At 66.9% G+C, this 12521-nt stretch overlaps 1 protein-coding gene across 3 annotated transcripts; it reads right to left on the bottom strand.

Annotated features, from left to right (window-relative positions):
• Window positions 1–439: 439 nt before the first annotated feature.
• Window positions 440–12460, bottom strand: THAP4 (THAP domain containing 4). 3 transcript variants are annotated; one of them, XM_037524310.1, is made up of 6 exons: window positions 12337–12460; window positions 10311–11461; window positions 3318–3477; window positions 2789–2898; window positions 2567–2670; window positions 440–683 (listed from the first exon to the last, which is right to left on the bottom strand). In XM_037524310.1, exons 1-6 carry the CDS (start codon window positions 12411–12413, stop codon window positions 564–566), a joined length of 1722 nt encoding a protein of 573 aa, XP_037380207.1. In that variant the 5' UTR covers window positions 12414–12460; the 3' UTR covers window positions 440–563. The 3 variants fall into 3 exon arrangements, with proteins under 3 accessions (XP_037380207.1, XP_037380208.1, XP_037380209.1); XM_037524311.2 differs by lacking the exon at window positions 12337–12460 and adding an exon at window positions 11796–11819; XM_037524312.2 differs by lacking the exons at window positions 10311–11461; window positions 12337–12460 and adding an exon at window positions 4888–5253.
• Between the last annotated feature and the right edge of the window lie 61 nt (window positions 12461–12521).

A 12521-nucleotide genomic window follows, 5' to 3' on the forward strand; every position in this document is an offset into this window, starting at 1 on the left:
GGAACCTGGGGGCTGGGGCTGGCTCTGGCCACTGCGCCCTCTCCTGATGCCTCCTTGCATGGCTTCCAGTTACCCCGAAGTAAATAGGGGTGAGAAAACTAGAATTTGCTTAAAACCCCCCAGTGAAGAGGCGAGACAGCTGCTGGGCGGGGTGCTGGGGGTGGGGGGTGAGCGGAGGTGCGGTGGGAGGCCGAGGGCGTCATGTGCACTCGCCCGACGGACAAGCAGAGGCGTGAGTGCCATGGAAGCTTGCACCGTCGGATGCCAAGGGGGCCACGGGCCTCTGAGGAGCACGTCCCAGGCCCGCGGCCGCTGGGCCTGGCTGGCGGGAGGTTTGGACGGCAGACGCGTGGGAGAGCGGCCTTCCCGGCAGCACGGGACGGCGAGGCCACGGGCCCCACGGCACCAGCTGTACAGGGGAACATTCAAAATGCTCAGGATAAAAATAAAGACCTTTTATTTGGTTTTTCTACGCCGTGACAGGGTCACTGGCGACACTGGGGCCCCCTGAGGCCCGCGTGCACCCACACTGGCCGGACCCCACGGAGGCCAGGCCCGCCTGGTCACAGGGCCACCTTCCTGTAGGTGATGTGAAGATGCTGAGTCATGGGCTGGGTAGTGGTTGCCATGGAGACGGTCTGTTCAAGTTTGCCTTCAGAATTCAGCCTGAATTTTCGGGTAATCTGGGCAGAACCAAAAAACACAAAACAACTCGGTTGATCTTCCAAAGATTCGGCAAACACCCCGGGACCCGGCAGCCGGCGCAGCCCCTCGGCCAGGGCTGTTCTGTGCTGGCTTCAGGCGCCAAGGCCTTCTGCTGGGGCCGTTCGGACAAGCCAACCCGCGCTCCTGTGGCCCTCGCACGCCACACCGTAAACCATGGCTCCAAGGCCTCGGCAGAGCCCCGGCCGTAGCTGCTCCCAGTGCACAGACCTGGGCCTGGGCGCCGTGAGGAGACCCGCCTGGAAGGTCTGGGACGGGCTCCGAGGGCTGGCGCTGTGCTGGGAGCCCTGCCGTGCCCCGGCCGCCTCTGGCACGGAGGGCCTGGAAAGGACACCTTCAAATGTTCTATTTAAAGACTTCAGAGGAGCAGCAAGGCCAGGAGGACAAGGCTCTGGGGATGGGAGTCAAGGCGGCTACAGTTTGGGGCCAGCCCTGAGGCCTGGGGGCCGCCCTGGAGGGAAGGTGAGCCCGGAGGGCCCGGGAGTCCAGTCTCCAGACAGCCCCAGCGCATAGCCCTACCTATCCAGGGGCAACAGGCCACCGAGGGAAGCACCTACAGCCAGAGAAGACCAGAGGGGCAGTTGAGGGGGGACACACTGCGGGGCACGGCCAACCCTGCCGTCAGCAGAGCATCAGATTCCATCGAAAGAGAAGAAAATGGAAATTTCCCAACAAAATAGAAGTTAAGACCCTAAGAATGGAGCCAGCAGAGGAGACCCAGTGGGAGGCGACGGGCCAACAACAGTGGCCCCTGAAGCCAGCAGAGTGCACCACGTGACAGGACGCCAGGGGCACCAACCCTGGCTGAGTGGACAGGAGGACCCACATGGCCTGCGAGCCCTGCCTGCGATGACACAGCCTGCTGACCCGTGGGGGCCCCGCCCCACTGACCCCCACTGACCCGCAGCGTGGCCCAGGCACAGGGCAGGTTGGCAGCACCAGGCAACTCCCCTCACTGCATGTCCCAAAGGAGCAGCTGCCCGGGAGCCCACCCGGCCGGGGCCGGCGACCAGCCAGTGAGGCAGGAAAACTCTGCTGAAGAAAGCAAAGGAGGTGCAAGAGCCCGAAGGGACCTGGGCTCCCACGAGCACCGGGCCGGTGGGGTGCCCTGCAGGCCACGTGCCGCCCACGGAGGGCCAGAGCCGGGCGCACCTGCGGAGAGGACCCGGATCTTTCAAGAGCTGGTCCAGGAGCCCGGCCGGCCACAGGGAGGCCCCTCGCCTGGAGCCTCCTGACCCCACCCCCCCACGCCGCCTCCAGCCCCACCACCAGATCCAAGCAGGGAGCCCCAGGCCAGCTCCCGCAAGAAAGAGACCCCAGAACAGGACCCCGAGGCGGTGCCCGCGGCAGACGGTGCCCGCGGCAGGCGGAAATGCGAAGGTGCAAAGGAAGCCTCCCTGGGGGCCTCCCCGGGACCCCGCGACGACACCCCTCTGTGGCCGCACCCCAGAAGGGTCCAGCCACGAGGGGTGACTCGAGACTCCAGCAGGCAGAGGGGCAACAAGCTCCCCCACGTCCAGGTGGGACACAGCCGCCTGGGGCCAGCGCCCAGTGCTGAGGGGAAGCGGTGACAGGACATGGGTGCACAGGGCGGGCGGGATGGCCTCGGCAGGACACCCGCCCACTCGTGGCCAGCGCTGGAGGGGCCCCATCTGGACCCACTCCTGGCGGGGAAGGGCAGGGCGGGCGCGGGGGTGGGGGGTGCGTGGAGGGGCTCCACCAGTGGGTGTGACCTTGTGAGCAGGGCAACACCCACCACCAGTGGCTGGGCCAGGCGCTGCACGCGGCCCCGGCTCGGGCTCGGGAAGGACACTGGTGGGTGGGCGGCGCGGGGACAGCTCACCTGCTCCACATGGGGCTCCTTGGCAAAGGAGATCCTGGCCACGGAGTGGGACACCACGCTCAGCTCCTGCCCGTTCACCTCGCCTTCCTCCACCTCCACGATGCCTGCAGGTGGGGGTCACACATGGCCTGCGCCCACCACGCCCGGTGCCTGCCCGCCCCGCCCCCAGGGTCCTGTGGCAGGGGCCTGGCAGGTGCCCTGCCCCACGGCCGGGGTGCGTACCTGTGTTCTGGGCGCTGACAAAGGCCACCCTGTTGGTATCAGGCTCGGGCCGGATGAAGCCGCACTCGCGGTGCAGGGGCGTGCGGGTGTCAGGGTGGAAAGCATTGAACCTGCGGGAGGACAGGAGCTGGGCCCAGGCGGCCACCGGCCCTCGCTCGCTGCCCCCCACCCCCGCAGGACCATCTGGGGCTTGAGCGCTGGCAGAACCCCTCCCCCCAAAAGCAGCAGGGACGGAGCTCAACTCTTTAGGCGTTTATTCATTGGTTAAGCTTTCAACATGTGTCTTCTGTAACTAAGAATAAAAGTATCCCTGGCCCTCCCCCGGTCCCCAGCACACCTGTCTCGCTGCCGTGTGTGGGGGGCTGTCGTGGGGGGTGAAGGTACGTGTGAGGGGACTGTGCAGCTGGGGGCCTTCAGGCCTTGCTCTGCTGGAGGTGCGCCCACTGGGAAGCCTCGCCCCTCATCTTTGGGAGCACTGGGGTGACACCTCGTCCTGACACCCTGAAGGGCGGGACTGGGTGGGACTCACGAGAAGTTCAGCATGGGCTGGCCCACGTGCGAGATGTGCGCCTCCTCCAGGTAGCGGAAGGGCTGCAGCGTGGGGAAGGTGCCGGCGCCTGGCGGGTCCGACAGCCAGGTGCCCAGCATCCAGGACAGCGGCTCCACCACTGGGCTCATCTTGGGGGGCTCTGTGGGCACAGGGGAGAGTCAGCGTCTGCCCCCCCGACGTGTGCGGGGCTCGCCACCGCCAGCTCCCGGCAAGGGGACCAGCAGCTGCGGGAGCCCCATGTGCCGGCCGTCCAGGTGTGGGCGCAGCTGGTGGCGGGCAGAGCAGGGCCAAGCCTGGAGCTGGGGTGGGGGTGGGTGGGGCTGATGGGCGGGGCCTGCGGCCACCATGGGCGTGGGCGCCATCTAGTGTCGGTGACATGACTCGCACTGCAGGGGCCGTCCGGCTATAGTCCAGGGTGCCCTCTGCCGTGGTCAAGGTCCCTCCCCGGGCACTGCCCTCTGGGATCCTGGAACTGGGAAGGTGCGGCCCCTGCCGCCTCCACCCTGTGCGGAAGAGCCGGTCCTCCCACTTCAGGCCCCATGGCTGCCTGCCCCTGGCAGGACCTACACCTACGCGGCCCACTGGCGCCTAAGCCAGGCTTTCCTGAGGTGGCTCCTGAAGACGGAACCCCCGAAGGAAGGCAGAGCTGGGGCCCCAGCAGCCCCACACTCCAGCGCCGGCCTGTAGCCTCTGTGGGTGAGCTGGTGAGCTCCGAGGGCACCGACCCCAGGCGCACCGGCCTCTCCCGCGTGGGTGCTGGGTCCCTGGCCTGTCCCCCAGGGGTCCTATTGCCCTGGTGGGCCCCTCTCACCCAGAGACCACAGCGCCCTTCCCTCTCTGCCCTCCTGGGGCAAGGCTGCCCTGGGAGTGCCCGGAGTCAGCGAGGGCGGGGGAGGAAGCTGCAGTGAGGATAGCAGCGGGCCCCCCACCCTCTAGGAGCGAGGGCCCTGGTGCTCCCCCCAACACTATGGCCAGGTGGGCCTGCAGGTGTGTCCAGACCCCCCACGCTGGCCCCAGGCGCATGGCCTGGCTGCCTGGACCACACTTCACTGGGGAAATTCAAGCAAAACAAGGTCCCAGTCGGGCCTCCCTGGTGGCGCAAGGGGTTGAGCGCCGCACTATGAAGCATCCGCAGCCTCTGCAGCACGAGTTCCATCCCTGGCCTGCCAGGGAGCAACCCCATGGCACAGCAGACCCCTCCTGTCTCCCCGCTGCTCCCCTCAGCAGTGTGTTTCGGTAGCTCCGCCTGCTCTGTTCTCTGCTCTGTCTCTGGGGAGTCCTCTTACCCCCCAGCCTCGCGCCTCTGGCCGGTGCCCCAGCTCTTGTGTGCATAAATTTAAAAAACCTTAAAAAAAAAAAAAACCACAAACAACAGAAAACAAAGTCCCAAGTCAATAGGCCACTGCCGCCTCCCGCGGGCCAGCCGTCCAGCTTCCCTCCTGACCTCACTTTCTTTTGTTAAGGTCTCGCCAAAATGCCAACACAAAATGTTAAAATTTCCTCCAAGAAATCCCAGTGGTCACTTTCCGGCCCCGACAGCCAGGCTTACCCATCCCCGAGGCTCCGAGCTGCGAGGGGCTCGGCGTCCAGGCGCCTCAGGCTGGTCTCTGCCCCGCGGAAGTCGGCACCTGGCCCAGCTGGCAGGAGGCGGGGCGAGGCGCTGCACCCTGGCCCGAGTCCCCAGGCTTCCCAGGAGGGGGCAGGCCCTGCCTGGAGCCCCAGCGGGGTGCGGCAGGCGCAGAGCCAGCTTGGGGCAGTGGCACAGGACAAAGGCTGTTTCCTCCCGGCACGGTCGCTCTAGACCCCGTCTCGATCTCCAGGCCCATGTGCCGATAACAGGAAGGGAGGAGCACCCTCGTGAGACTGGGGACCACCCCTTCCTGGAACACCCCCCACGGTGCCCGCCCCAGTGGGGGGGCGCTCCTGTGCTGGCAGGGGACCCCTTCCCACCGGGAAGCTGCTCTTTCAAAGCGGCAGCCAGGCCCTGGCCATGTGGCCCGGGGGGCGGGCGCTGAGGGAACGCGGGGGCCCGGAGGCCAGCCCGGGGCTCAGGACAGCCGCACCGAGGGGCGAAGGGCAGGGGCTTCTGGCCCGTCTCGGAGGTGACGGGGGTCTGACCCGGCCTTTCAGCAGGAAAACACTGAATGAGCTTGAAGTTGGGGACGCTCCCCGTTAGAGAGAGAGGGCACCCCGGGCCCTGAGGCTGCTGTGAGCCCAAGGGGTGCTCACCCAGGACCGGGCCAGCTGGGTGCCCCTGGACACGGTGACCAGTGGGGCTCGGGCAACCTGGCAGGAATGGGGCAGCCGCGCAGACGCCATGAGGGTGTTTCTGGGGCTGCAGTCAAAGGGGGCCCCACCTGCTGGTCTCACCTCCGGGGCTGCACACCAGGAGCTCCACAAAGAGCCAAGAACACCTGTCTTGGCAGCACAGGGCATGGGGGAGGCACCCCCGAACCCGGCCCAGGCCCTCCAGCCTGGCCTCACAGGAGGGGACACAGCCCAAGCCCTAGGCCACTAGCAGGCTGAGACTTCACCCTGGACCCCAGGCCCAGACGGCCCCGGGAGGGTGCTGGGGCAGGAGGGCGCACCCCTGGGCTGGAGCCGCCAGCATCAACCCGATCCTCAGGTTGGAGGCCCCAACTGGTTCCTGTCACCTGACACCTCACGCGCCCTTGCACGAGCTGGCGGTGGCGCTGGGGCTCGGGCATGAAGGGGAACCACGGCCCCGTGGCGAAGGCCCGGGCTCGCTCCTGGCTGGGCACCGCAGGGCTGCAGACAGTCTCGAGGGGACAGACCCGGTGCTGCGGGCGCTTTAGCAGGCACCTCCAGGGGAGATGCGAAGAGAAGCGGGAGCAGGAAACCAGCGGGTCAGGCATGGTGGGCAAGGGGGGCGCTCGGAGAACACCCGGCGGGACAAAGCGCTGGGTCTTCACCTAACTTAACAGGGGGACCCCGGGAAAAGGGGAGGCGCTGGGCTCCCTGCGCCATCCAAGGGAGGGCGGAGTGAACAGGGAGGAGGAGCTGGAGAAGAGACAGGGAGGAGGGAGGGTGGGGAGAGGGAGGAGCCTGGAGGAGGGAGCAGAGACCGGGAAGACGCCGCGTGGCTTCTGGGTCCTGGACAGGCTGGAGCAGACGAGGGGAGCCCCGCAGGGGCAGCGCCGACCTCGGCTTTGGTCTTTTCCTCCGGGAGCTGCCTGGCTTCTACCCTTTCCCACGGCCGCTCCGGGGCAGGCCCCCGGGCCCCAGAGGCCCCGCTTCGGGCCACCCCCGTTTGACCGGACATTTACCCACGAGGGGAAGGGCGACTGCGGAGACTGGATCTGGAAACCACGGCGTCTCGCTGCTGCCCACGCGTCGTGTTAAAGGTCTTTGGCGCTGAAGGGCTGACGCGGTGGGGGCAGGACCTATTGAAAGCGGCAGGGCAGGGGCCTCTGGGGTGCCCTCACCCTGCCCTGCAACAATATCATGACGTTGGAATCCAAAACCGGGGACCAGGACAGGAGGGGCAACGATGACGACGGGGTTCTGGCCAGAGGACAAGCAAGACAGGGAAGAGAATTTCTTGTCCAGTGAAATGACCCCCCAACAGTCAGGAAATAAGAACCGTTCAGACAGAAGTGGGGGCTCTGCTGACAGGAGTGCCGGCCAGAAAGGCTCCAGGGAGGAAGCAGGGCGTGCGGGCCAGCGACCCCACTGCTGCTTTCAGGGAGCACGCAAGGGACAGACAGAGCCCCCCACTCTGATGGTCTAATAAGAAGCGCCCATTTGACGAGGAAGGAGAGAAAAGGAAGTTGAATAAAGGGCTCCACTAAAACCAAGAAGGCAGGAAAAGAAGAACGGGCCTCCTTGGGCTCTCAGGCTGTCACCACTGTGGCCTGAGTCCATCCCTGGGTGGTCAGGGAGCGACCCACAGGTGCAGCAGCCCTCTCCTGTCTCCCGCTGCTCCCCTCAGCAGTGGATTTCAGGGGATCCGCCTGTTCTGCTCCCCGCTCTGTCTCTGGGGAGTCCTCTCACCCCCCACCTCTGGCCTGCACCCCACTTCTTGTAGCATAAATAAACCTTTAAAAATATAAAAAAGAAGCAAACGAAAGGGCAGACCAGGCAGGCCCACGGGAGGCAGCTCCTGCGCTGGGCGGGAAGGAAGGAAACTGGAGCCCCAGAGGGGCGAGAGGGAGTGCTGGCCGCGAGAGGGAGTGCTGGCCACGCCCCAGCGCCCAGGACACTGAGCAGCAGGTGGAGGGTCAAGGACAGAAGGCTCAGCCCTTGGGGGAGGGAGGCGCCCTGGGGACAGGTGGGCGAGTGACTTTCCCAGCAGGGATGGGTCCAGATCTGCGAGAGCTGAAGTCTGCGTCCAGACGCGGCCAGGAGGCTCAATTTTTGTCATGAGCGTTTTGACTCCAAGTGAGATGGAGCCACAAAGCCCCAAGGCCCCTCGGAAAGCAAAGGGCCCCCAGGGTAATGGGCTGCGGGGACGCTGCACGGCCCTACATGGCCTTGCTCCTGAGCGGCAAGAGCCGGCCCTAGAGCGGGGCCTTGGGGGTACCCGAGGAAGGCATGGGGGAGACAGCAAGCGGGGGAGGCCCTCTGCCTCCCCTTCTACTCCCCAGGACCTCTGAGCCCTCACTCCTCTGTGGGCCACAGCAGCCAGGGCCCGGCCTGCCCCTTGCGCGGGCCCTCCTCCCCGCCCGGCCCCCAGCCCGCAGTCTCCACCTCACAAGCAAAGCTCTCCCTTGCCCTGGGGCCCGTGCCCCTCACCTGTCTTGCAGCTGGGCCCCTCCTCTGCCCGGGCCTGCCCAGAGCTTGCTGGCCACCACCCAAGGAGCCTGTGGGCACCAGTGACCCCATGCGGCCGGGTCCAGCTGCCTTTTCTCCTTCTGATCACAGATGAACCCCTCGCAGTGAGCACCCACTTCCTGCATTTCCATCCTGGCTTCTGCGACTGGCGCCCTGCACCCTCTCCTCAGACTCTCTCCCAGGGCTCCCCCAGCCCCCGGCTTCCAGGCGACTCACCGCAGCTGTGGCCAAAAGCACCCTGGACACACGCACCTGCTTCCAGGGCTGGGTGCTGGCTCCCACCACCAGCACCTGAGGAGCCCCTCAAACTCACTCCCTCTCAAAACTTACTGCCGCGTGAATTCCAGAAAAGCCACTACATGTTTTCGAAAAGGAGGAAAAACTTGAATTCAGTCAATAAGGATGAATAAAGTCCCCAGGCCTCCCTGTGGCACAGGGGTTCAAGTCTCAGTGCTATCAAGCTATTCCCAGCCACTGCGGCCTGAGTCCATCCCAGGCCAGGGAGCTACCCCCAGGGCACAGCAGACTCTCCTGTCTGCCCGCTGCTCCCCTCAGCAGTGGGTTTCAGTGGATCTGCCTGTTCTGCCCGCTGTTTCTGGGGAGTCCTCTTACCCCCCCACCTCTGGTCTGCACCCCATCTCTTATAGCATAAATAAGTAAATAAAACACAACCTAAAAAAAAAAAAAAGTCGGGGCCCTCCTGCGCATCTGGCTTGTACCCCGGTTCTTGCATAAATAAAATAAATCTTAAAAGCAAAACAAAGTTCCCGAGGGAACAGCCCTTCGTGTGCTGCGGCGCCCAGGGGAACGGGCTGGGTGGGCGCACGTGGACAGACTCCAAGGTTGTCTTTAAAAGCAGAACGACGCCGGGACAGCAGGAAGCAAGCAAGCAGGGTGCGAGACGAGCGCCGGCCCAGGCTCTGCCGCAGTCCCGCTGTGCACCAGCCATGCGGCTCCGCGAGGACCGAGGCCTCGAGCTGGCTAAGACACGGCCACAAAGTCAGGCATGCAGGAAGGTGGCTTAAAGGACAGTGACAGAGAAGACTTCAAATGGAACAGAAGAGCCTTCTGTGCCCACGAGAGGACCCTCCATCTAACGTGGCCCAAACAGACTGGCCGCAGGGCCACAGGAAAGGAAGACCTCTCGGGCCTTGCGTCTGAGCTGCGCCCAGGAAAGCTCCGCTGCGGGGGGTCACTTGAGGGAGAAGCCCAGTGCTCACAGCTCCCCTGAGCTGGCCAGGTCACAGCTCCTGCCCCACAGACTTGCCCACAGACCACAACCGCCAAGAGGTCGGGGTGGGCCCAGCGCGCCCCCGGTGGGAGCTATCAGCCCCTTGGCGGGCGGCTGCAGAGGCGGCAGCTGAAAGGCGGCCTTGGGACAACGCAGGAGGCGCGGACACTTCTCAGTGGAGCTGCAGGTCTGGGGCTGGGCGCCGAGTCTGACCAGAGGAGCAGGAAGGGCAGGAGGCATTGGCTGCCGTGAGCGGGGGCTGGGACCCCGCACCAGCCTGACAGCTCTCAGGGGTGGGTGCGAGAGGGGCCGCTGGGGTGGGCGAGTCCCGCGCAGCTGGCCACCGGTACCTCTCCTGCCCAGGTCACCCATGGCCATGGACGACACGGAAGCAAAGCAGAAAGCCCCGACAGGCGAGACACAGCCGGCCTGTGCCAGCGCAAGCTGCGGCCCAATGGCAGGGTATGGGCCGACAGCTGCAGACGCGAGTCGGCGTTCTCCACGCGTCTCTCCTTACGTTTCTGTGGTCTTAGTTCCCAAAGCGGATGCCGCCTACTTGAGCAGGCGTCTCACGCTACGGAGGAGTTGTCGCTAACGTTTGTGGTGCCTCAGCAGCAAGGAAGGCGGCGGGCACAGAACTACCCCGGGCCTGACACACCTGAGTCTCTTCTGGGTGCCTTAGGGCCTAACCTGCCAGGGCCGCGGCAGCTGGCGCGCCCCGCGCAGTGGGCCCACAGCCGGGTGCCCGCGCCCCACAGCTCCACCGTGCCAGCTCCCGGCACCCTCTTCTCACCAGTCGCTGCAGCGCCCACCCCCACCCTGCCCTGCCCGGCGCCGGCTCCCTGCCAGCCAGAACGGCTGCTCTCAGAGGCCGCCCCAGCCTGCAAGGAGTGGTCGCTGAGGGACGTGCCCAGGCACCGGCCGCAGGCACAATCCGGGGTACTGACCTCGGCTGGGGGGCAGCAGGCCGCTCAGGAAGGGCTCGCTCACCCGCCGCAGCGCGTCCAGCTTCTCCTGCAGCCGGCGCACCTGGCTGTCGGAGCGGCTGACCCGCTGGCGCAGACTCTTGAGCTCGCCGTTCTTCTTCTCCACCTGCTCCCGCAGGCAGCACACCTGGCTCTTGTTCTGCCGGGAGGAGAAGCAGTAGGAGTGCAGGGAGTCGATGAGCCGGCAGGCCCCCGACGCCGACAGGATGACCTCGTTGATGGACATGGGGCTGGCGTCGCTGTGCTCGCTCTGCACGGCTTCTGAGGCCGGCTTCGGGGTGACATCGGTGGGGGGCGCCGAGGGGCTCTGGGAGGGCTTCTGCGGCGTCGCCGTGAGGGACGGACTAGGGGGATTCTGAGCCAAGCCCTTGTCCGGCCCTGGGCGGGTCCCACTGCAGCCGGGCTCCACGTCTCTCTTCAGCCTTTTTCGGTCGACGGGCTCCCGGGGGACAGAGGGCCTCTCTCGGGTGTGCTTGGAGGAGAAACTGTAGGAATGGAGCGAGCCAATGAATTTGCAGGCCCCTGATCCTGGGGGGCTAAAGTCATCCATGGAGATGCCACTTCTGTCGACCAGTCCCCCGGCAGGGGCGGGGGCGGTCTCCTCACCAGCAGCCGCCCCTGTGTCGACCTGGCCGCCCGGCTCGGGGCCGGCTCCTTCTCCCGAGGCTCCTTCCACAGGCGGCTGCACCAGCTCCCGGCCTGCAGCCTCTGGGGAGGCCCTGGGGGCCGTCTCCCGCTTTGGGGGGGCTCGCTTCCCCTTGCGGGGCTCTGGCTTGGCCATCAGGCTCTCACTTGAGGTCGATGCCGACGGCCCCGCAGCTCCCTTCACATCTGCTTCGCTCACCCGGCCCCTCGGGGCCCCCGAGGCCTTCCTGTTGTCCCTTCTCCTGGGGCGCCCATGGCCTCCTGCCCCCCTCTTCTTCTCAGCCAGGTGGAAGATGGAGGGCACGGCCGTGGGCTTGAGCAGGCGGTGCTGGTCCTCCAGCCTTTTGGAGAAGCTGTCTTTGGTGAAGTGCTCGCTGCACAGAAAGGAGTACTTGGTGGGGGTCCAGTTGTCCCTCTGAACCGCTTTTAGCCACTGGATCAGACGCTTCGAGTCCTTGAGGGGGAACCTGCAGGACCAAATACAAAGTAATTATAAAGAAATCACCGAGTGTCCCCCCAAAACTGTTAACCGCAAAACCAAAACAAGTGTTTCTGCAAACTCGCGGCCTGGGGGGTTCCCGCTCCGTGGCAGGGTGGCAGGGGCAATGCTCCCGGGCAGCACAGAGGGCGGCAGGGAGCCCCCCGCTGACCCACCCTCCCGGGGCGCTGGACGGAACCGGGCTGGCCAGCCCACGACTCGAGAGGCCGGCCCAGGCTTCAGCCTCGGAGGAGGGGCTGGGCTCGCTCCCCCAGGGGCACAACAAGGAGCCCGCGGAGGCACCCACGGACGGACGGACTCACCCCTCAGGCCCTCCGCGGGCGGGGGCGTGGCCAGCCTGGAGGGCCGCCCGCGCCGCCGCGGCCTCCCGCCACCTGAGGCCCCTCGCCCGGGCCCAGGTGGACTCGACTCCCCGGGAGGTTCTAGCCGCAGGCCCGGCCCCGTTCCCGAGGCCGGCTCGCGCCCCCGAGGAGCCGGTCCCCCCTCCCGGGCCGGCAGCGCCCCAGGCCGCCGCGGAGCTGTCAGGCGGCCGGCCCGGGGCCCCGACGCGCCCGCGGATGGCGACAGGCCGAGCAGGTCCGGGCGCCGCGGGGCCGCCAGCGCCCGGGGCGGGCGTCCCGGCGGCCGCTCCGGGGAGGCCTCCCGCCCGCGGCCGCCGCTCAATGGGCGCCGCCGGGCTCCGGCCCAGAGACGGCGCGGCCAAGGTCACACAGCGGCGCTGACGCAGCCGCGGCCCGGCCGCCGCCTCAGTTTCCCCGCGGCCGCGCCGGGTCGGGCCGGGCCGGGCCGGGCCGGCGGGGGCGTGGCCGGCGGGCCGCGCGGCCGGCGGCGGGGCGCGGTTACCTGTGGAAGGAGACGGCGCGTTTCTCCCCCTTGCCCTGCCGGTTGGAGCAGTTCGCGGCCGCGCAGCAGATCACCATCTCGGGCCTCGGGTCGCCGCGCCGCGCCGGGCTCCGGCCTCGCCTCGCCGAGCCCCGAGCGGGACCGCCCCGAGGGGAGGCGCGCGGCGACACGGCTGCGGGACGTGG

The sequence above is a fragment of the Talpa occidentalis genome, unplaced genomic scaffold, assembly GCF_014898055.3.
Source record: "Talpa occidentalis isolate TD23 unplaced genomic scaffold, MPIMG_talOcc4v2.1 talOcc4.3, whole genome shotgun sequence".
Lineage (NCBI taxonomy): Eukaryota > Metazoa > Chordata > Mammalia > Eulipotyphla > Talpidae > Talpa > Talpa occidentalis.

What these genes read in the sequence shown, in the direction of transcription:
- THAP4 (XM_037524310.1), bottom strand. Translation starts at nt 12,413, where the DNA reads ATGGTGATCTGCTGCGCGGCCGCGAACTGCTCCAACCGGCAGGGCAAG. An exon ending in CGCGCCGTCTCCTTCCACAG is followed by an intron (nt 11,462 to 12,336) that starts GTAACCGCGCCC and finishes TTGGTCCTGCAG; the next exon opens with GTTCCCCCTCAAGGACTCGA. An exon ending in CAGCCCATGCTGAACTTCTC is followed by an intron (nt 2,899 to 3,317) that starts GTGAGTCCCACC and finishes GTCCTCCCGCAG; the next exon opens with GTTCAATGCTTTCCACCCTG.